The 24,916-nt window shown below is 41.0% G+C and overlaps 1 protein-coding gene across 4 annotated transcripts in view; it reads left to right on the forward strand.

Moving 5' to 3' along the window:
• Positions 1–24,916, forward strand: part of si:dkey-237h12.3 (teneurin-3) — a 191,238-nt gene that overhangs the window by 74,886 nt on the left and 91,436 nt on the right. For all 4 annotated transcript variants that reach the window (XM_049585086.1, XM_049585088.1, XM_049585087.1 and 1 more), the window contains 2 exons: positions 12,595–12,820; positions 22,779–23,017. In XM_049585086.1, the coding sequence (XP_049441043.1) occupies positions 12,595–12,820; positions 22,779–23,017 (465 nt within the window). The remainder of the gene's footprint in view (positions 1–12,594; positions 12,821–22,778; positions 23,018–24,916) is intronic.

A 24,916-nucleotide genomic window follows, 5' to 3' on the forward strand; every position in this document is an offset into this window, starting at 1 on the left:
CCAAAACTCACCAAGGGCAAGGTTGTTCAAATGGTCCTGAATTCCACCGGGTACAGCCCCCCTCCCTTAAACACCACCATCCTATCTCACCGTCAGGGCTTCCCAATGAGAAGCTGCTGTCTCTCTTTCTACTAAAGAATATTGCCTTCAACCAGGTGCCAGAGCTGTGCCGAGGCAAATAGAAAACCCGGCGTTGATGAGAATGAATTTATTGATTTGACATATATAAACATCCTACCTGGTCCAAATGGCATGTTTTATCCTGGAATTCATCCATTATTCATTCCATATAAAGTCCAACAGGGATTTTGCTAGCCGTTTCTCTTTTTGTTTTACTATTCTGAAATTCAAACTTTGAGCCGCATGTCTTGACGCGATTATGAATATTCTTCCATAAAAATACAAACCATAAGCAGTAATAGAAGAGCTGTGGCCTCTATGAGTTACGTGATCTATTTTGATGGAATTCTTGTGATGCACACATACTGCAATTTTCCTATTGGTGAAGGGCAAGCCAGTCAAAGCAAATGCCCTTTCAATTCCATTAGCAGTTGAATCAGTCTCTTAATGGAGAGTAAAATGGCACAAGACCTTTTGCATTACTTACACAATGAATATGAAAAGGCTTTCACCGAGCTTGCCAAGCTTAGTGAGTGCAAAACGGCTTTTAATTGTGTCCCGACTCAGTGTTGGAACATTATGCGCAGTACTCAAGGCTTGTCAATGCTTTCATCAAAAAAAGATATTTTCAAAGGAGTGAACATCATAGAATCCTAATAGGCCTAAACATCCCAGTATCAAGAAGTGGCATCAGAAAGTTTAAAAGGAATGTGGTGAAATGTGAACTCAGCTTGCAGACAGTGATAGCCTCTGACACAGTTATTTGAAATGGGCTGGATTCTATTAACGGACGAGCCCAAACCATTTTACTGAATCAAAAAGAAGCTGTTTTATAAGGAAACTGAATTTTGTGGGGTATTTCCCTGCTCATTTTTGGTTCAGTACTGCAGCTCAATGAACTTTCCTCTTGTAAAAACTCTGTGTAGAGTCAATGGGTCTTATTTACCAACTGTTCTTAAAGGCCCTCTAAGTCTTCCTTAGCTTGAAACGTTTTTGTCACATACAGCAGACATCTCCTCACGATCCACTAGCTACATGTCCTCTGAATATGCTGTGAAAAAGTCCAGTCTCTGTAGGCAGCCCATTCTCTGCAAATGGCAACAAAAACATTTGGGTCCAGGCTGTACCAACCAGCCAGCGCAAGAGCAGCACAAGCAAGTACACACACATGAACGCAGTGCCCATGTCTCACGGCCTTGCGCAAGCATGCACACGTGAACGCAGTGCACAGAGAGGCAGTTGGAGCTACAGGCTAAGTTCAAGAGTTCAAATGACGTTTTTCCAAATAACTTTTTATGTCAGGGCTTCAGGACACTTGGATCACTACGGTCAAGCAGCATGGAGATATTTTGTGGTTTCAGTTATGTTTTTTCGGACATTTGAATCCGGAATGCCATAAGCCTCCATTAGGTGGAGTTTTGTTGCTACCTCCTCTCCCCTTGGATCTCCGCAAGTGTTGTGAGCACTGTAAAACTTAACCCGAGCCTCCAGCAGCATGAGGATGAGTAGATAATGGCTGAATGTTCATGTTGGGTGCACTACCCCTTGAACAGGTGTGTAAATCCAGGGTAACTAGCAGCTATCGCTCGTTCATGACAGAGTCACGGAGGACAATGGGGGACGGGCTAGCTAGCTCCGTTGTGTTTGATAACATTGTTAAACAGAAAATGACGCCCAACGGTGCTTAGCATGCCTTTAAGAAGAAATGTATTTTTAAAACCCACTTAGGTAGTTTTCACAAAGATTTCCCAATGTTGTCTTCTTTAGGGTTTGTTCTTAGGTGACAACAAAATCTACACACACTCGAGAGCACTTACACGCACATTTTGTGCTGACACCTTTGTACTGATACAGTTACCTCCAGTTTACAGTTATATAATATTATAGGATTCATACGACAATAATATTTGTATTATTTAGAATGTTATTTTGATTATCTTTTTAAAAGCGTTATGGGCTTCACAACAGTTATGTTATCAGGAGCCATGCTTTCCAATAATTAGTGACTGACTTGTGTAGGCGCAACACAATTGACGAAGCAGCGTTGCGAGTAAGTTATGAATAACTTACAGAAACATTGCATTAAAAAGTCTACCTTCATCTTCGTTTCCCCTCTGTCTTCATTGGTCTAGTGGTAGTTAATGAAGAGGGTGTACTATTAGGTCGATGGGTAGGTTACCGAGGAAGAAGTGGGTATGCTCTCCTAAGTGTTTCAGTGGAAGAAAAAAAGTAAGTTGTATATACCCTGAATACCTGTGTATACCCTCCACTACACCACTGTCTCACTGTCTTTTTAAACACACACATGCACTCCTTGGAGAGCGCTGTGGTGCTTGACTCTGTCCTAAGTCCTGACAGTTGTGCTACTATAATGCATAAAGTTGGTGGTTTACTTTATTTTTAGCATCGCATGCATTTTTTTGTGTCATTTTATACCCACTCCTGATGCTACTGAATGTGACAGCTTGTTTGGTGTTCACTTTCTGCAGAAGTAACTCATCTTTGAAACAGGGGGTTTGTTTTTCACGTTTGAAGTCCAGTGCTCCACCCTATTTAGTCTCTGTTTGGGCACTCTTGACTTGTTTCTCTCATCTTCTTTTTATACTTTGTCCTCGTCAGTGTCTGTGTGCACACAGCCCTGCAGTCTCAGACCCTTTTATGGGGACACTGGGGCATTTACCTATACTAATTAGGATCAACTGGCACATGCTGTGGGCATATGAGGACAATGGGAGTCATCATGATAAAATCACAGGTGCAAACAATTTTGCAGTGTAAGAACAGAGACTTTTCTTAGGGCCTCTCTCAAGAAAAAAAATGAAGAAAAAAAAACTAAAAAGATATGGGAGACTGAGGCTCAAGACCACAAACCTCTAAAAACAGAGTATTATGAGCAACTAAAACAAAGATCTACTCCAGGAAGTGTTTGTGTAAAAGTATCGATGCTTCATAAAACGCTGCTTGATAGATATTGCAAGCATCATTAAGAAGGGAATGAGTCTGTCATTTCAGCGCTGGCGTGCAGTATTAATCACAAAGGTCCTTTAAAGCATGTTGCTGATGGAGATGATGACAAGCTGACGTTGAGGAATTATGCAAAGGAGGCATCCGTCTTGATCTGATTTCAAAGCAAAACCCCATAAACCACACAGCTGTTTCATCTGCCTTCTCAGTCACTGAGCCTGCACTTTAAAGGCCAGCTTAATTCCCTGTGTGTCCTGATGGAAGACGATGCCAAGCTTTCTTAAAAGGCTTATTGTTTAGCTTGCGTATTCTTTTTAAAACACACAATCCAACATATGCAAGGCAGTGGATAATCTAATTCAAAGTGCTACAGTGCCAAAAGCCCGTATTTTGGGACGGTTTTGCCCCCGTGGCTCCAACTCCCAACTCTGCCAGGGAAGTACACAGAGAATGAACACTGAACCACGGCTCTGTTGGTGTTACATTTTGCTCACTGAGTTACATGGAATCGCATAGACGTTATGGCTCAGACAAACTGACACCCACTGTGTGCAGGGAAATTGACTACACGAGCAAACACATGGTGTCATATATTCTTCAGGGTCCATACCTTTAAATAAATGACCAGCACACAGTCCAGACTGTCAGTGATATCTGAGCTGAAACACGGAGCTGTAAATGAAAGGTGCAATTAAAATGGTAATTCTTCATATAAAAATTCAGACTTGTGAAGCCAACACTTCCTTGATTGGTTGCACAGAGAAACCGTAAACAAGTCTCTCTCTTTTTTTTTTAAATGCAACTATTGCACCATCTGATCTTGACCTCCCATAAATAAAGATTAAGGGGATGAGAGCATCCTTTAACTGAGAGGAATGTTTGCATAATTAATCATTCAAAATCCACAAGGACTCAGGTTTCAGATCTAAATACTTAAAAGGGCATAACTTGGTGTTCAGTAATAACTCAAAGGCTTAAGTGACCAGTGTAGTTTTTATATGTGCTCTGCTGATATATCAAGAGGTGTGTGGGTGTATTCGTTGAACCGAAAGGTGAGGGAGAAGCCATTTTAGATTAGCTTTCACAGCTGTTGCTTCTTCTCCAATATAATATGGTGGATCTGGTCCAATTGCTGAACTTTGGCACATTTTTGTGGCATTTATAAAATGGTGAAACCAACAATTTCTGTTTCTCATTTGGAAATATTAAATAAGCAGCTTCTTTGTAAGACTGTTGGATCACGCGTGGTCAAAGAGGGACAATCCACTGATTGTAGCATAGCAACCTCGTTGCTGTCTGCAAAGCACTGCATCTTTAAGCTTCTGAGGATAAAGACAGAAATAATTATTTGGATTCATGTTTTTCTCACTTCTTCCAAGCCAACTGTACATTCTCTGTTCAGATGTTGTATTCTCAGATTTGTGTTTTAGTAGTTTAGACTTTGTTTTGATTCTTTAGCTTTGCAGAAATCAAAACTGAAGCACTGTTTCACTATTATTTTTACAGCTAACTCAGACACAGCAAGTGGAAGATCTTATTTATACCCCACAGCTTCTGTGTGCTTTTTGCAAAGTATGCACACAGTAGGTTTAAGTCAGTTCATGGGGTTTTATGTTCCTGTAGTTCATTGTGGGATTATACAGTCAGATTTGCTGCATGTCAAATCCTACGCCTCTGAAGGCTCTTTGGATTTTGTGTTTTGCGTTATGCTCAGCATGTGCTTTCACCTAAAAAAAACAAAAAAAAAACAAGTTTCGTTTCCTGTAACAGTCCAGGCATGCCTTTTAACACGTTGATTCATCAGAAATTGATTCAAGACTGACCATAAAATTGTGATATTGAAACTGTTTGGACTTGTTGAAACTCATCTCTGTGCTTGCTGTGCCGGCACTATTCCCATCAACAATAATGCACCTGCATCACATATATTTTTATGTGTTTGAAAACGCAGCATACTGTACAGTGACATCAACCTCTCAATACAAGCAGTGCAGCAGTGGGACAGCCTGCAAACTAAACAAGGACAATCAAGATGTTGACTTGCATCTATGCCAATAGATCAATATGTAGACATGAAGATAAATGGGCACAGATTTGTGCAATATCTGTCGTGTATCTTTATTTGTAATGGGTAAAGGGAGGGTGGACTGTTTACTGTGATTGACTGTGTCATGTGTGGGTGTGATAATAAGATGTACAGGAGAATAAAGACAGATGTAGATGTATTCTACAAAAGAGGAGTCTTTATCATCTTGTTTTTGTTTGTTTTTTTTTAAAGATTTTTATTTATTTATTTTTTTTGGCTTTTGCCTTTATGTGATACAACAGTGTAAGTGTGAAAGGGGGAGAGAGCGGAGGACATGCAGCAGGTTGGAATCAAACCTGCAGCTGCTGCGGCAAGGACATTGCCTTTGTTCATGGGATGCCGCTCTACCCACTGAGCTACCGGGCAACCTCTATATCATGTTTTTAAGAGGAGGCTGCAGGTATTGCCACTGAAATCTCATTTCATTTAATGACTTGGAATGAACATTAAAGGGAGAGTTCACCCAAAAATCAAAAATACATATTGTTCCTCTTACCTGTAGCACTATTTATAAAACTAGATTGTTTTGGAGTGAGTTGCCGAATGTTGGAGATATCTGCCTTCTCTCCAATATTATGTAACTAGATGGTACTCTATGCTAAAAACATACATTGCTGTAAGCAGTTACATGTTGGAACTATTTTCTTTCTACCAAACTAAACCCGACAACAGTATCACAGTGCAGAAGGAAGCATGTATCCATTGCTAGCTCACTTAGCACCACTGAGCTAGCTAACATTACAGCTTAGCCAAGGAGGTAGCAACTAATCCTTTAAAAACAGACATCCCACGTACAGCTGCAAGAGATTATTGTTTACCTTGTCCTGTTTACACTGATCTAAAATAAAAACCATTATAGCTAGAGCATTTATTCTGCAGCAGGAAGCCAAGGTTTTGGTCTTCTGTGTCATCACATTGCATGTCATGATGACATCATTATGTTACCTTATGTGCAAAACACATTGTGGCACCAGAGGAATGAATGATGAAACTATCAAAACGCTTTGCACTCTGTTAAAAAAATAAATATATACCATATCTCAAAAACTACATGATATACATAGTTCAAGTTTGTTTAGAAGTATTTTGTTAATGTTTCTGCCTTTGGAAATCTTTTGGATCACTATGTTAAGTGGTTTGAAATACCTCAAACATTTTATCAATTGTTGTTTTTTGACTTATGTAACCTTTTAGCTTAGTTTGTGCAGATATTAGATATATGAGACATTTAAAGGGCCAGTGTGTAATATTTGGCATGGTTTATTGTCAAATCTGAATCTGAATCTGAATATTCTACCCATTAATATGTTTATATACATGTATAATCGCTATAAAATAAATAAATATATAAATATATAAATATATATATATATATACAGTACAGGCCAAAAGTTTGGACACACCTTCTCATTCAATGCGTTTTCTTTATTTTCATGACTATTTACATTGTAGATTCTCACTGAAGGCATCAAAACTATGAATGAACACATGTGGAGTTATGTACTTAACAAAAAAAAGGTGAAATAACTGAAAACATGTTTTATATTCTAGTTTCTTCAAAATAGCCACCCTTTGCTCTGATTACTGCTTTGCACACTCTTGGCATTCTCTCCATGAGCTTCAAGAGGTAGTCACCTGAAATGGTTTCCACTTCACAGGTGTGCCTTATCAGGGTTAATTAGTGGAATTTCTTGCTTTATCAATGGGGTTGGGACCATCAGTAGTGTTGTGCAGAAGTCAGGTTAATACACAGCAAACAGCCCTATTGGACAACTGTTAAAATTCATATTATGGCAAGAACCAATCAGCTAACTAAAGAAAACGAGTGGCCATCATTACTTTAAGAAATGAAGGTCAGTCAGTCCGGAAAATTGCAAAAACTTTAAATGTGTCCCCAAGTGGAGTCGCAAAAACCATCAAGCGCTACAACAAAACTGGCACACATGAGGACCGACCCAGGAAAGGAAGACCAAGAGTCACCTCTGCTTCTGAGGATAAGTTCATCCGAGTCACCAGCCTCAGAAATCGCAAGTTAACAGCAGCTCAGATCAGAGACCAGATGAATGCCACACAGAGTTCTAGCAGCAGACCCATCTCTAGAACAACTGTTAAGAGGAGACTGCGCGAATCAGACCTTCATGGTCAAATAGCTGCTAGGAAACCACTGCTAAGGAGAGGCAACAAGCAGAAGAGATTTGTTTGGGCCAAGAAACACAAGGAATGGACATTAGACCAGTGGAAATCTGTGCTTTGGTCTGATGAGTCCAAATTTGAGATCTTTGGTTCCAACCGCCGTGTCTTTGTGAGACGCAGAAAAGGTGAACGGATGGATTCCACATGCCTGGTTCCCACTGTGAAGCATGGAGGAGGAGGTGTGATGGTGTGGGGTGTTTTGCTGGTGACACTGTTGGGGATTTATTCAAAATTGAAGGCACACTGAACCAGCATGGCTACCACAGCATCCTGCAGCGACATGCCATCCCATCCGGTTTGCGTTTAGTTGGACGATCATTTATTTTTCAACAGGACAATGACCCCAAACACACCTCCAGGCTGTGTAAGGGCTATTTGACCAAGAAGGAGAGTGATGGAGTGCTGCGGCAGATGACCTGGCCTCCACAGTCACCGGACCTGAACCCAATGGAGATGGTTTGGGGTGAGCTGGACCGCAGAGTGAAGGCAAAGGGGCCAACAAGTGCTAAACACCTCTGGGAACTCCTTCAAGACTGTTGGAAAACCATTTCAGGTGACTACCTCTTGAAGCTCATGGAGAGAATGCCAAGAGTGTGCAAAGCAGTAATCAGAGCAAAGGGTGGCTATTTTGAAGAAACTAGAATATAAAACATGTTTTCAGTTATTTCTCCTTTTTTTGTTAAGTACATAACTCCACATGTGTTCATTCATAGTTTTGATGCCTTCAGTGAGAATCTACAATGTAAATAGTCATGAAAATAAAGAAAACGCATTGAATGAGAAGGTGTGTCCAAACTTTTGGCCTGTACTGTATATATATATATATATATATATATATATATATAGCGAGGGCCTTGCTTTAGAGAGGTCGCCATCTTGCGCCGCCATGTATGTAAGGCAGCCCTAGCGGACAATCCAGCCAGCCAGAGAACACGTTTCGCGTGTATAAATAAACCAATGAAGACAGTGGAAGGAAGGAAGGAGGAGGAGGAGGAAACAGCAGAGAGTGTTAGTAGTTCGTCGATAGAGAGAAGTGAAAAGTTTTTTTAGTTATAAAGTTTGCGAATGGACCACACTTACCACGCAACAGGAGAGAATGAACCCGAACCGTCATCTGCGAGGAAAAGAAGACGCAACTTCACTCCTTGTGATGCACTCTCTGCGGCGCTTTTCCTCCTGATGATATATCTCCCCAAAAATGGTAGCACCGAATCATCACCATTCTGTGCAGCAAAATGGGGGTACCTGCTAGGTAGTGTAAATGAGTATGTGTGTATGAACTGTGTGTGTTACGCTAGAAGAGTCAGAGTTTGGGACGGAGTCTTTTACCCCCTGGAGTGTTACTGGAGTTTTTGGAGTGCTCAAATAAACTGGCCTTTTTCCCGAACGCTCCTCTGGTCTCCTGCTCGTGAGTGATTCATTACAATATCGTAACATGGTTTAGATTTCTAAATAAACATTCACCTCGTCGCTAGATAGACCTACTCCTGAAAAACTCATGTCTGCGCAAGGCTTTTTGTCCCTACGAGGCCACCATCATTTATCCGACGGGAGGGGTGAGCAAGTGAGCCCTGCAATGTAGAATTTGACCACTGTCACTGTTTTCAACCCATTTTACACACTGGCCCTTTAAGATACTCAAAGAAATTAAATCACAGTAAGTAAAAATACCAGTGTAGGCACTGGTGGATCATTTCTGTTGCAGAGTTCAAGGGGTTGATGTTTACATCTTGCACAGCACAAAACCTCTTGTCCATCAGTAGATGAAGCGAGCATACTTCTTTAGAGAGAAAATAGTTTCTACATGAAACTGCTCACAATGAGGTCTGTGGATCATCTCGACTAACCTGGTCCTGATTTCTGGAAAGACACATTGCTGTTGAATTTTTTTAATGTATTTTTTGGTGCTTTGAGCACCACAAGCCAAGTGCCATCTAGTTCCATTATATTAGAGAGAAGGCAGACATCTCTACGGCTGATATCTCCAACACACGGCAGCTCACACCAAACAATCTAGATTGATGAATATCGCTACAAGTGAGAGGGAAAATGTGTATTTTATTTTGGTGTGAACTGTCCCTTTAAGCTTCCTTTTGAATATTTTTTACACAAGTGATTGTGAAGAAAAACTCACTTCTAAAAATAATCCTGTCTGCCCATCAACATTTCTGTATCATTATCTGTTTGCCAGAGCCCCTCTGATTATCCCCCTCTCTTTCATTTTCCTCTACCCCCTCCATTGACATTGCACCGTTGCACTAGTGTGTGCTGATTATGAAAAATGCTTCTGCTGGAAAGTGAAGTAGAGCTTGTGGCTGCTGCGGGCTCATACAGTGGAATAAGGCCCAGAGGTGAAGTAAAACCAGCCAGTGTTGGTAGATAATCCACATTTCTATTAGCCTACTTAGCACTTTTCTAATGGGGCTCACAGTCTAGCCCAGGAGATGAGTGGTACGTCTTGTATTCATTATCACTAAGTCATGGCAGCCTTATATTTTTCAAATGCCAATACTGCAGTTGATCACGGGTAATTCATGTGTTAGGATTCAGAATTGACTTTGAACAAGGTGATGTGGGGTGACGAGGGGATCATATTTGATTGGGTTTGATCAAAGTCTAATCGGGAATTAATTAATCTAAGATTGGCCTTCTGCACCGGCTCTCTGCACTCTTGTCACTCCTGATTCTGCTCCACACCATTCATCTTTAATCATTCATCCATCTATCTGTCTGTCCCTTTCCATGCAGATGAAACAGATGTTCTAAAAATGTGTTCTGGTATAAAAACAATAAATCCATGCCAGTAATCAGTCACGAAAATGATTGGTACAACCTGCCCCTGCTCAGCTTTATTACAGCTGCCACTGTCTCTGCAATTATCTCGTGGAGAAGAGTTTTACTCTCTGTAATCATTCTTATTACAACTTTCCTTACACTATACTTCTGATGTATTCCTCCCTTTGAATATGAGAGAAATAATGTTCAGTTGTACCAATAGCCTGCACGCACAGTAGCCCTGAAGGTTTTTAGCTTGAAGCTGTGAAAATCATTTCCTGGCTCTGAATGGCATACGTGTATCCTCCTTGCAATGCAAATACAAGGCTCATTTGCCTGCATTGAACAGCTTGTTTTATGCATAGAAGGACACAGTGAAAAGTGGGAGCATATAGGCAAGGACAAAAATTGCATGGTCATTAAAGGCTCCTTTCAAAACAACGACTAGTGTCCTTTCAATGAAGTTGTTCTGTCTAGCTCACAGCACAGAGCAGATTTTGATCCATGGTTTTAAGTCCACAAGGTCTTTATGCATGGCTGAGAAAGCAAAGGTTAAATCATGCACCAGAACTGACCTCCAGTGTTTATACGCTCTAAATTTAACTCCTTTAGGGTTTATAAAAATTCATGCTGTCAATGCAAAAACAACAGCTTCTAAAAGACGCAACTCCCGGCTTTCTCAATCTTCTCCAAGCTCCTCTGTAAGGCAAGAAAGACGATACCCATTTGGGGCTCATTGGAGCAAATCAGAATTGTCAGCACTGTGGGTTTTTACCTTTTAAACAGGGAAGATGGATAGATAATCACCACATGCCATTCTGGGGGCCAATTACACAGCTTTGTGTGAAATTGGAAAACCTGTTCTCTCAGAGCTCTAATGGATGTTCTGGTCATTAGTTATTTGAGAGTCTTCTCTGGCTGTAATCAAACGTGAAACATTGCGTTAAGCGCCCATAAAAGAACAGCTGCCTCTCTAAGTGACCTTCTGTTTAAGAGAACCCAACTGTCAGCCGTGTGGCGTTTTGCGACAATTATTATGTGTGTCGCCATAAAAACGGCTCTTATTTCCCTTCTTTTTGCAGTGGTTGCATCTCATTTTAATGTCTTGCTCTTGGTTGTATTTACTTTTCTGGGTCTGTTAGGTGGCTGTATGCTGTCATATCTTACACACGAGGCAGATGCATACTCTTACCCATCTGCTGTCTCTTCGTTATCCAGTCTCTTTACTCTGGGTGTAATTTTAATCAGCAAAGCAAATTACTTCAAGTCTGTCTCCAGACATGTTTTAAAGTATGTAATATTTTGTTGAGCATGGTTTTTCAGCGTAACCGTTACAAGAAAAACTCTGAAAATGGATCTGCTATTTCTCCCTCATTGAGAAATGTGCTTGCAGTGTGTTTTGCTTTTGCTTTTTCCAGCACAGGTTGCCCTTGGTTGACTGGTGAAAGAGCAGTTATTTGGTTGAAATTCCTTTTGACATTGGGGGACCAAAATTTAATGTCAGAACGTCTGTTTCCAACGTTGATTTGATTCATTTGGTTTTAATTTGTTTTCTTAAGTAACCAAAATCCAACTTCTTCTAAATATATTCATGCCATGTCAGTGCACAGTAACGATACTTACTCGTAAGGTATGGAGAACAAAATCCAACGTCTACAAAACATCATAATGTTAACCTTCATACAGCGTGAAATTCTAACGTCTGTCTGATGTAAGAGTCCAACATCTTTCTGATGTCATATTAAATACTGGTGCCAGCTGGAAAGATGGCTACCATTAGTATTAGAGGACACACTGGTGAGACTTAGCCATACATGTTTGAGCCTCAGTCAGACCCAGACTCTGTTATGCACCAAAATCTGCGACTAGCGGCCACATCAGAATGCTAAGTGTAGTTAGCATCTTTTATTTGTGTTGTTTGTTAGTTTGTAGGCCAACTGGCAGTGGCTGACCCAGTGTTGATGGTTGTGAAACATAAAATGATATCTGCTATGATGGGGTTTTTTGTTAGATAGTGGAAGAAAACACCAGGGTCCAGATCACATTCAAAAATTTCACACTCTACAATGTTTGATGTGAAAACTTTCACTGTGCCAATCCTAACCCTGTACTGACAAGTCTGCTCTGCAATGGAAGTTTCAGGTTTCTTTGCTGGTGTTGTGTTGAAATCTGTTCCCAATTGATATGCATCTCCCATATTAAACAGTGATTGGCTTTCATATTAGTGACGCATCTAATCTAGCTTATGTTTACATCTCAGATTTTAGGGAACTGCACAAACATCACCTCTTTTAGGAATTTGAAAATACCTCTCGTGATAAACTTTGCACAGATACAAGTCAGTATAGTCGAGGTCAGACATTTTAGGGGACATTAATACATTTTTGAGTGGAGGGAGAATCATAGGAATACACAAACTAACATGCTAATGTCTCTCTCCCTCTGCTTTACTACAGGTGACCATCTATGTAGTCAGCAAGGCCCGCCTCCTCTGCCACCAGCCCCGCCCCCACACAAGCAGCACCCGTCCATCACGTCCCTGAGCCGCAGCTCACTGGCCAATCAGAGGAGCCCGAGCCCGCCGCCTACAGCCGGCCTGGCGGCCGACTTGCAGAGTACGGCGGAATGCGTCCAGCTGCAGGACAGCTGGGTCCTGGGCAGCAATGTGGCCCTGGAGAGCAGGTGAGTGACCCGCAATGATCTACAACAGAGCTGGGACATTTGGCACCAGGTTTTTTATTAAGACGCCATTTTCACTGACTCAGAAAACAAAATGATGTGAAATAAATGAACAGGACCAAGTTGTTTTTAAGTGTTTATTTCAACTTGAGACCAACTGCAGTTTCATGCTGAAATTAATGAGGTGGGCTCTGGATTTTTTTTTAAATTTCACCTTTAAAAATCAAGGAGGGAACATTTGCTATTTACTCATTTAATCTGACAGCTTGTTTGTCTCATTTTGATTACCTGAAGTCCACTGACCTGTGTGCTTCATCCAGCGGCCCGTTTGATGTGTTTTTCAGCTATTGGGCCCACATCCATAAAACTCACAGTCAAGGTCAGCAGTGACTCACCCAGTCGTGATTGAACCAGCTGTGTGTTTTTTGTTGACAAACATGAATTACGGGCTTTATATGAACGCTGCCTGCACCACACTTTCATCATTTGCATGACCTGCAAAGGTTTCAGGAAAGCACACAATAAGTATCACCCATCTTGGCAGGATGAAGTTCAGTACTAGATAGTGTGAACCTCAGCACATGTTAACTCCAGCCGTGACATTTCTTGCTGTCTGCTGAAGAGCAGTGCTGGGAAGTCGGCGTGTCTGAGTCTACATCCTCCCCATGACAACTGGCAATAAGCTGCACTGTGGAACACACTGGGAATTAGCATTGACTAAATGGCAAAAAACGATCCAAGTAAACAATAAGTCTTGACACCTGGTGATTTTAATAGTGTTCTTAGTGCTACCCCTCCAAACATGGGTGGATAATGATATGATAATTCACTCCAGGTTTTTGTATATTGAAGTTTGGCTGATTTTAGGCCTATTTTAAGGACTGCTCCTCATCAGGGTAAATTATCATTGCACAAATTGTGCATGTCTTAATATGGTTCCCGCTGAGTTTGATAAACATGATGCTTTTCTCTCATGTGTTAAAAATAGTGTTGTCAGGTGTTCATAGTTTCTTTGCTTTCTGTATGCACCCTCAATTAAGGGCTGATCACTAAATGAGATAGACCTGCAGTCAGAAGCAGAGTGCAGGATTAGAGTGAACTATGTGGGTATCAGAGAGCGTGCCAGTTCAAATCAGAGAGGCTATAACTTAACAGGGAACTTGGTGAGGGGATTGTGTGTTATATCGAAATTTGCTGTGCAAGATACTACTTTGTCATAGGGGCCTCTGCCAAGTTTTCCTCCTGAAACATCAGTTACATCTCTCTTAATCAGCGAGCTCAAAATATCCCGGCTAATGAAGTGCGGTACATTGCGCTCTGACTCAGAAATGGCCTCGAGTAGATGATTGCATTCTCGCCTGATATTTCCCTGGCACAGTGTACCTCCTTTCCAAGGCTCCGATGAATGCAAACTTTGTATTTCGTCTGTGGCAGCATAGAGCAACAACCTCTTATGATCTGACTGAATCAATTGGGATACGTAGTGACAGTTTCACTTTCTGGGGAAGATGCAGTGATTGAATACTAACCGCGCAATGACCTTGAGCTGTCTTAGCCGTATCGACAAAACAATATGTGCACACCTATCATCAGCAGAGGCATAAATCACTATCACCACAGTAGACTCTAAATCAAGTGCTTGTCAGTGGGTGGGAACTGAGGTGCTGCTGCGAACCAACAGGGCCAAAAGGGAAGACCCGGTTCACCACGTAATTGCAGATGTCAAGAAGACCACCAGGTTGGGAAATGTAAACAGAAGCTCCAGAAAGTATTTATTAGGATGCCTTCAGGGGGTTTTAGGCCAGCAAAGTCATGGCACAGTGCATACACAGGTGGCCTCAGGTACCGCTGGGATGTGAATTTCTTTTGAATCCTCAACATTGACATTTTATTCCCTATGCAGCACAGCAGACGTGGTCACGTGCAGACAGTTAATTATTCTGTACAAGGCCGTTGATTAAAAAAAAGTGTCAAATATAAATCACAATGTTGTGATCTTGTTCGGTATATTTCCTTTGACATGACCTCCTTGAAACTAAAGCACTCATTTGACAGCATTAGCTACTTTCACAGCAATTAGCAGTAATGAATTATGTGTGTGCAACCTCCCATAAAAGTGCTAGTCTTCAAAGCACGAGTGTTCTAATTTGACTCAATACCAACTAGCTTTCAGTGTGAATGGCTTTCAGTGTTCTTTTAAATGAGTGAAGTGCTGCACTCAGTGACTACTACTGTAACTACTGCTCATTATTATATGGTGAGTGAATAAAGTCACTGATCTCACTGTGATCATGCTGCCAAAGCTGTGTCAAGACACCAAGTTAGATTTCAGCTCATTTACACTCGCACTTTAAAAACATCATGTGCGTCAGACAAATGGAAGCTTTCTTTTACAGCTCGGTGAAAAAATAAAGAGTGAACAAACATCAAGCGGAAATGAAACTTGGGCCCGGCTACAGTGTGTAATAAAATCCATGAGTCCGTACTTTTTCGTAGGACACAAGAACTTCAGTATTAAGACGATGCCAAAATTCTGAAAAGGTGACAGGGCTCATTTTTCTCCCAGTACCGTAGATTCCCGAGATGCAATTCTTCCAAGCCTAACAGGGCAGCACATACGCCGACAAGCATTTTAGTCTGCCGTTAAATGACAAAGGAAGAGGAAGAATGCCTATAAGCAAGGCAGAACAACAATAACACTTGGAAGATGGCAACAAGTACAGCTGCAGCGCCAGGTCCGCCTTTACTAATCAAAAAGAAAAGTGTTTTTTTTTTCCCAGAGGCCAGCATGTTTTGTTAATGTTTGGCAATTAGAGCACATCATATTTATACTATGCTACCAACACCAGTTCTATGACGTGGCACTGAGTGTCTGTTCTGTGCTAAGTGCTGCACGTTTTGGGCTTTTACTGGTCACTGAAAGTTAAAACTTTGGGTAAAAGCTGCACTCGTCACTGACGTTTTTTACCCGACCAACCAATTACACAGGAGGAGGGGCAGAACAAGTAGCCTACAAAGACCAAAGCTGTGTTCAACTCTGACACAACATAGCACAACTTTTATTTAAATGGAAACAGTGGTGCATTGAACACCCTGTTGTGTAATGCAAGTACTCTGCCTTTTAATACAGCAGAGTTATATTCAATTCTATTCAAAGGGGCTTTATTGGCATGGAAAAAATATGTTACACTGCCAAAGTAAGTGTGAAATAAAAACAAAAATTGTGTGTACAATAAGTAAAGATGTACAAGAATTTGGTTCATATACACATAGCTGCTGATTGAATAACACATCTGACACACCCACAGAACAAGAGAAAACGTACCTCAAAGCCTGTTTCACACCTTTTTGAGGAAAACTTATTAAACTCTTAAAAAACTGTAGTACAACAGTGTACACTGTTTTCAAACTGAATGTGCCCCAACTGTCACATCTTATATGCACAGTGCTGAACAATATCAGAATTTCATTAACCCACATAGACTAGTTCTTTCTATTCAAGGTGGACCATCAGGGATTAATAATATTAAAAAAGATTCAATATAAATGTTTTTAGTAAAGGAGTGTATGTTTAAGTAGATGGGATTTACTGTTTTGTTTTTGTTTTTCACTGCAATATCAAATTGGGTATAAAGCAATGTTGGAACCCGTCGGCTATCATCTGGCGACAATAAAGCGTCTGTGGGCGAGGGCCATTATTTCGGGATGATCCAGTGTACCCAGCGGACATCCAGGTCAAGACTTTCTCTTCCTTCAGCTCATCTCTGTAAACAGATGTTTGTGTATGAATGTAAATACAAAAAAAAAAACAAAACAAAACGCTGATATAAAGCCAAATCATCATCAGACAATGAGTTTAGAGACTGCATTTGGGCCAGTGCGGTCTGGCTTTCCACACAGACTGTTTTCCTGCTGTTCAACCATCATTGCTCAGTACTACTTGGACTACAAACTGACTGCAGAAACTGAGACCAGAACACGTCTGATTCTGCAGGCATATACAGATAACATGCTGACTCGTTTGTGATGTAAAGTTTAAAATTCACATCAAGTATAGCAATTCTGAAAAACATTTTCTAAGTTATAACAGTGGATCAGGAAAAATCTTGTTATCTGTTGGAAAGCAATGAGAAATGTAGATTTTACACTTGAGATAATTCTATGAAATCGCTCTACTTCAGGTTTTCTGTTTTAGTCTAACGAAGGCCTCTCCATTTAAAGGGCTCAATTAGTTTGCAACAGAGCAGTGATACTGCTTGCTGTTCATTGTTATTCTGAAGTGCAGAGAGGACATTCAGATCTTTAAAGTGTGTGGAGTACTTTTAATAAACCCCTTCGGTTTCCCTGACTAACCATTTGGCTTCAGTGCAATAGTTTTTCTGTGAGATATTTTCAATTAGAAATATTCCATTGAATTTCATTATAAAATGAATTGCCACGTCCCTCTAGAGACCAGTGCACATATACGGTAATTATTCTTGAGCAGTACTTAATCCTTTGTTTAAAATAGACTATAGCCACATGTGTGAAATTAGTATATTTGACGCCTGTATGGTGCCAGCTATAAGCTCTATAAGTGCTCCACTGGATAAGATACAGGTAGGCGTCTGCTCTTACATATGTATGTCCTTTGGAGCCCACTTCAGCATTTTTTTCACTTAGATTCAATGAGATTCAGCTAGAACAGTCATTATGACATTTCAGAATCTTCAGTCTTTTGAAGGCCTGCCCAGCCACACGTTGCAGTTATAAATGTGCTGTCAATCCCCGTTGCATTCATGTGTCAAGGGAGTCCTTTTGTGAAATGAAATTATGTCTCAGCTCTGAAATCATCATGTGGTACAGTGTCCCACAGACAGTACATTTTCCTGATGGAAAACGTGTTAGAATTGTTCTCGGGGGCGAAAAAGAACAGCAGAGGTAATCCAAGTAGGATTTGGTTTGTGTGTGTGTGTGTGTGTGTGTGTGTGTGTGTGTGTGTGTGTGTGTCGTTGTTTGTGTGGGATGCGCATGTAAATCATGAGTCAGACAGTCATGCTTCACATCAGAGGAAGGAAAATTGAACTTTTCTTTTTTTTTTCTTTTTCTTTTTTTTTTTTTGTACAGCAGCCATGGTGTCAGGATCGCACCAGGACTGATTAGTCATGTGTAAGAAACCAGCCAACTAGCCTTTTGGAATAGGAGGGAGCTTGCAGTGATGGCTGGTTACCTGCCAAAGTGGATGGTGGTGTAGACAAAGTGGTAATCCTCAAGACGTATTTTTTTTCTTTTTCTCGTGTGTTTTCCTTTTCATTTATTTTGCCAACATCTTTAGTGCCAAGCACACATTTCTGTGGTGATTCCAGAGTTCTGCAATATTTTCCTCTTATTTTAGGCTACTGTATAAACTGCTGCTGCTGCTGGCAACATGAAGTGCATCTGGTCCAGATGATTATTGCCAGCAAATGTAAAAGCTTTTAGAAACAGAGGACGGATAGTGAGGAGCAGTCCGAATATTTATCCACATAAAAAAGTCATTTCACATCACAAATTTAACCTGCGGCAGCTGAAATACACCAAAATTTGGTTTGTATTGCCACAGAGTAACTGTCTCAGGCCTGGAGTTGGACTCCAAAGACCACCTTAAATGTATGTACATAAGAGCTGAGCTCTACCTAATCAAACTCGTTAAACATAATAAATTCCATGTGCAAACAATCTGAGCACTCTGAGGGAGTGACTCAAGATGGCACCACGCTGATCTCCGTGGGCAGGATGGCAGGGAAAAGCTTCCCGGCACTGAAATACCATCACACGGGCGCAGAACTAGCCGTACCAGAATAGCACCCGCTAGCAGGCCCCCTGTTGAGAGGGCAGGTGGCGATCTGGGGGAGAGCGACGGCGACGGCAGAGAGTGTGAAAACGAGCCACAGAGATGCCCGCCACATCTGGAGTCTTTTTTTCAGCCTCGGATTAAAGCGGCCTGATTATTCCAGCTCTCACCTTGAAATGCTAATGCTAACACAGAACAGCGACTAATAGGCAGATTACATATTCTGAGGGCTTCGATTCGCATTGTTTCTGGTGTGCTCTCTCACCCTTCCAGCTGGAGCTTAGCCGTAGACAAATCCACCCACTCACTGTTTGGTCTTTTGTCCTCTGTGAGGATGTTTTCAAATGTCATCCTGATGACAAGCAGTGTTGTGAGAGCAGAGGAGACCAGGCTGGCTGCTGCTTTTGTGTTAGAGGCTTCTCAATGGGACAGACAGGCGTGCACACAAACGCACCGCGCTCATACTGACACACGGCCATTCATTTTCTCTCTCTCAGTCTCACACTCTCTTGATTGTCTCTTTTCCTCCTCTCTCTTTCTCTCTCACTCAGAGTACACCACATCGCTATCACTAGGGCTGGCTGGATTAGCATAGTAATGTGCCTTGTTGCATCACACTGGCTGTAATCAATTAGCCGGTCATCCAGTGTGTATAGCTGCAGACATTTACACTGGTCCGCTGTTTGTTAATCATGTCCAACAGCATTTCATCTTTAGACCCCGTCAGTCTGCTCTTTAGAAAAAAAAAAAAAGGCTGACATGAAAAACATCAACACCAGAATTACATTAAGCTCCGAGTGCAATAAATGTCCGGTGCGGGAATTTGTCTCGGTGACGCTGGTACACACAGATTCTGACAGCTTTTAGTTTCACTCTGCACTCTCTCCTACAAAGCATGAGGGATATAAATGACTGAAATATAGCTGACTTTCTAGTTTTAACCACCCACAGAGTGCCATATGTTTCTGGTAATTATATGTGCATTCAGACTGTTCAGTCAACCTAATTGTGCAAATAAACACTATTTTGTGATTTGTTAACATATGTTTTTATTTTAGGTATTTATTGATACAGTTTTTTTGTTTAGTTGTTTGTAAAATTATAACAGTGTGCTACAGATGTGCCTTTGAAGTTAGTTCTAGTTCAAGTTAGTTCTAGTTGACTCGGAGCCCATGAGAACATCATGTGCTTACATCTTTGCATAAATAAGAGCTCAGGTAGATTTGAGACCTTTATATACAGGCAAAGCTGCCTCCATATCATCTCGGCAACATGCAATTGGTAGTCACCTCCCTCAAATAGAGTGCACACACACACACACACACACACACACACACACACACACACACACATGAACTCCCACCATCACGTCTCTTTCTGTCTACCTCATCAGATTGCATCCACTTACACTTAACTCCCCAGATAGCGGAGCGTGTTTGCCCGTGTGTCTGACTGCATGTCTGCCGCCTCCGACGTTGTGCAAGTTTTGACCTCAATTCATACCCAACTGCGTATTACAGAGTCTGCCGCAGCGGCTGTACAGATTGTTCCAGATTGAAGAATCTGAACTTCTCCAGGTTTGCCGATGCTGGGAGCATTGTCATTCCAGCAGTGACACGCCGTAACCTTTAAATGGAATCCCTGTCTGTCCATGACAGCACGTGTCAATCGGGGCATCAAGGAGCCAGACGATCCAAATCTGACATTTGTTCTTTTAGTCAAGAATTGATCAGGGGAGGTTTTAGCCCAGAGATATCCTCACAGGAGGTAGGAAGTAGCTGAAATATCAGCGGCAGGGTTGAAATATGAGCATTGCATTATGGTGTGGGTTTATAATGTGTCCTTTGTAAAACAAACCTGTTACAACTGTTAACGACTATCTGATTACAGACTCCCCTGAGGAGGTTTTCATACCACTAAGAGTGGAAAGTCCTCAGAGACATGAAGTCCGACCAAATGAATATTATAGTTAACGGAAGATTACACTTTGAATGAATTTGTTTAAATCAGTCTAAAATAAAAACCTTATTAGCACAGCTTAAAGTTAAGGCCTTTGTCCCGTCTGCCTTCCTGCCGTTATGTTAAGTTAATTATGTGGGGGCAAATGTGCGGTGGCGCTGGTAATTCCCCTTAAAGGCTACTGGAGGTTGTTGTTTGCATGATACTGTTCAATTTGATGTAAAATAAAAACCACAACAGCGAGAACATTCATTCTTTTTGCAGCAGAATGCTAAAGTTTCTGTTTTCCTTGTCAATCAAAACACAGAGTGGTGCCAGAGCCATGAATGATGAAACTGGATAAAAACGCCTGTGCAGTCTGGTCATAAGAATGAGCACATCTCAAAAGCTAAATGATGTACACAGTTTAAATAACTTGTTGAAGGTTTAGAAATCTTTTGTTTATGTTTCTACATTTAGAAATCTTTTGGATTCATATGTCTTTCGTATTTATTTTGTAAAATATGATGAAAAAAAAATCCCTTTTTTATGACACAGTTTAAATACTTTAATCATTTATGCTTTATTGACTTGAATAACATCTGAGCTGAGGTTGTGCAGATTTCAGTGATATGAAGCATTTAAATGACACCCCAATAATCACAAAACCCTATGTAGACACTGATGGACCATTTCTGTTGCAGAGTGTAGAGGTTTAATACAGTTAAGGCGTGTTAGCTCACCGTCCCTGTCAAATAATCAGGAAAACTACGATTAGTAAGTGCCACTACATGGATTTTCAGTCCTTAACTGCTCAGCTTCAGATTATGCGCCCAATTAGCCGTTCTCAAGCTCTTTTACTAGAATCAGGATTAAAAAAGCCTTTACAAAATTTACTCAGAGACTTCACAGATGCCGCGCAAATAATTGATGAGCAAACACGGCTTTATCACTTTATTGGTATGTTTAAATTAGCGGTTACCATGGCAACCCGATCCTCCTGGGATCTATAGGACACTTAAAACACTGTGTGTGAGACTTTTAGCAGACAGGGATGCGAGAGCAAGAGAGACGTCGGGACTGTGCTTTCTCTGGTCCTTAATCTCTGTAGTGACAGTTTATTTACCAGATGTTGAGGTGCCCTTGAGCAAGGCACTTAACCCCCAACTGTTCCAGTTTAAAGTTAATTGCTGTGGCGGCACTGGGCAGGTACTCTCAGGTGTAATTATGGGTGTAACAGTGAGTGTGAAGGAGAGTAATCATCCAAAGCAATTCTCAGCTGAATAATAAAGGTTGTGTTGTGCAAATTGTTTATTCTAGTTTTTTTTTATTATTATTATTAGAATTATTAATCAGCACAAGCAGTGTTTTACAATTAACTCCTAAAGTAATCCTTGTGAAGACTTTAAGACTTTAATTTAGAGTTCTATGGGATCTCTATTATCTGGGGGGGGGAAATCACCAGCGAGAGAACTTTATCTACGAAGTAGAAAATACTGCCTGACAGTGTATTTTGTTTTGTTTTGTTTTTTTTAATCAAAAATGGACAAAGTGCAAAGAATGAAATTCTACAGTTATAGATTGGAGGAACGTTTGCAATGCATGGTCAACCGGTCCAGTTTCCCTGACCGTCCCTGTAAGCCTGGAGGCATTTGGGTATTAATCTCTAAGTAGTGGCAAGAGTGGCAACAAGGCTTAATTCATTTACTTAAGAGCTTTTCACGTGGGGTTTAAAAGTTAATAGGACGATCACTCCGTAGTGCATTTGATTAAACCCTCTTAATTACCCCAGGTATAATGGGCTATTAGCAAAGGCCCAGTTGTAAAAGGGCAAGTGGGAGATGATTGTTTTTATGAGGTACTTTTTGTTCACCTCGTCCAATGTCAGGATTATACTGAATATTAGAATTTAACCCAGTTCCTCTTGCAGTGCGATACACATGGGAGTTACCAGTATTATAGGGTATGCTGTATTATTGTGAATTTTTTGGTTATTTGAATTTAAATTGGACTTTCTTCTAGCTGTTGAGGGCAGATTGGAGACAGGAGCAAATTGGGTCTTTTATTCAGCTAAAGAACATTCTGACATAAATGGACACTTAGAGTTGCAGATCAAACTTTTTAGCTTTCGAGATGCTGCTTTGATCGATCTCTAATTTTCAGTTATTCATACAATACCCTCTTTATTCTGTTTTTCTTTCTCCTCTGCAGGCACTTTCTTTTTAAAACGGGCACAGGAACGACACCTTTCTTTGGCGCAGCAGCCCCTGGTTACACCATGGCGACGGGGACTGTTTACTCCACACCGGCGCGCCCTTTGCCCAGAAACAGCCTGTCCAGAGGGGCTTTCAAGTTCAAGAAGTCACCTAAACATTGCTCCTGGAAGTGCACCGCCCTGATCGCTGTGGGGATAGCAGTGGTTCTGTCCATCATTCTCTGCTACTGCATAGGTAAGGATGAGTTTTGAAAAGTTTCACTGATTATCTGTTCTCAAATCACAAACGCAGCCGAATGACAACATTGGAAAACAGTTCATTAAAAGATAATGGGACATCATTAAGATGATCATAATAATGAAGGCTACACATCAGCTAGTTTTGTGTCTTTCAGGCTTTTCATGGGCCCTTGAAAAAAAACGAAGGCCTCAAAGGTTCTTGAAAACAGACATGAGTCATTGCAGTGCTTAGATTTATATATTTATTGCAAGAACAGAAATGGAAGTTCTCTTGATATAATTTTTTATTCAACATTAGGGAGCAGGTGTGTGAGCTTCTGTAAAGCCTGTTAGTTCATATTATAAAAATTGTCAGTGACAATAATTAACCTTGATCCAGGTCTCACTCTGTGCCTCATTGGGTCCTTGAATTTGATGGAATTTGGCCCATGGAGTCCTTGAAAAGTCTTTGAATTAGATGTTAAAGAAGGTGGTGGAACCCTGCTCTTTTAAACACACATTTCCACGGTCAGACTTACAATAATAGGTCAGTAAGATAGACTTGATGTAGATTTTAATGCTTAAGAACCGACTAACTTTTGGCTTTTCTAAAGTCTTGACATTTGTGACTCGAAAGAGGAAAAAAACCCTTCAGATTCAAGTTTTGACATGAGACTCTGCAGCAATGAAAAGCAACAGTCAGTCCTGGCATATTTAATTACCAGAGCGATGCATTGAAGGGACTCAGTTCTAGCAATGAAAAAAACAACAATTAAAACAGCTTTGAAAGGAAAATGTCAAAACCATAAACCATGCCGTTCTAATGGTCAGCATTCAGACCTGAAAGTCTTTTCATCTTGACTTCCAATTTGTTTATAGAGACTAATGTGTTGATGACTCCGAACTTGCTGTCAAAGACTTGAGGCTTGATTTGGACCCTCCCCAAAAGACATTAAACCTGCTCTGCTCATGCCTCGGTTTATACCTCTACACACTTTTACTGTCTCGCTTTTACCCACACATTCTCCCCATTTCTTAGTCTGTACGGCCGACGACAGATTAGCACCATTCGTTTATGGTAGGAATTTGCTGTTCAAGTTTTTTTGCCCCAGATTCCAATCCGAAGTCATTTCATATTGAGTATCTGCCAGTAGTGAGTCCCAATCGGACACTTCTATTTTCCGAGATAATACAGCTGCACGGTGCACACCTCAAGTACTAAAGTTATTAAAATCAATCCAATGTATATGCCTGACAATTGAATAGCTCTGAAATGCATTAGGAAAAAAGCTGTCTGCATCCAAGCTTTTTTCTTTTTTAATAAAATAACAAACCCTCTCTGTAATCTTTTTGGCCCGGCCGCTGTCTCGAGGGAATTTCTCTCCGCTTTTTAAAAGGATGCTCCAGTGTTTGTTGCTTCAGTACCTGGGTTACCTGGATGAACTGTATTTTGTTGAGTGTTTATTTCTATCATCTGTACATCTTTCGCACGGATTACATTAAGCAATTAGCCTTATTGGCTTTCTGCTCACAGGGGTTTTGTTGCACTTGCAATGGCTTGGTGAGTGTGGCTGTTGTCAGCTCTCCACTGCTAGTCTCTCCTGAGAGCAGGGGCTGGGTCCCTCCCTGTGGTGAAACACTGCATGCACCATAGATGACAGCAAAATGCAAGAGACTCTCACACTGAGCTGAAATGAAACGGGTGCATAAAGTTAAGCCCAGCTCAGATCAATGATTTGTGACGAGACTAAACCGTTTTGGAACGTTGCAGGGGTGTCAATTGGCCGGTCTGAGCTTGTCTCATGCCGGCTGATGGTGTCACCTGCAACTCAGCTGGTCAAATCAAATCGCCAGGGGCTGGTTTCAGAACATAAAGCACGTCGGCTGTAGTGAAGTCCACTGGTCAAGTCAGAAT

The sequence above is a fragment of the Epinephelus fuscoguttatus genome, linkage group LG9 (assembly GCF_011397635.1).
Source record: "Epinephelus fuscoguttatus linkage group LG9, E.fuscoguttatus.final_Chr_v1".
Lineage (NCBI taxonomy): Eukaryota > Metazoa > Chordata > Actinopteri > Perciformes > Serranidae > Epinephelus > Epinephelus fuscoguttatus.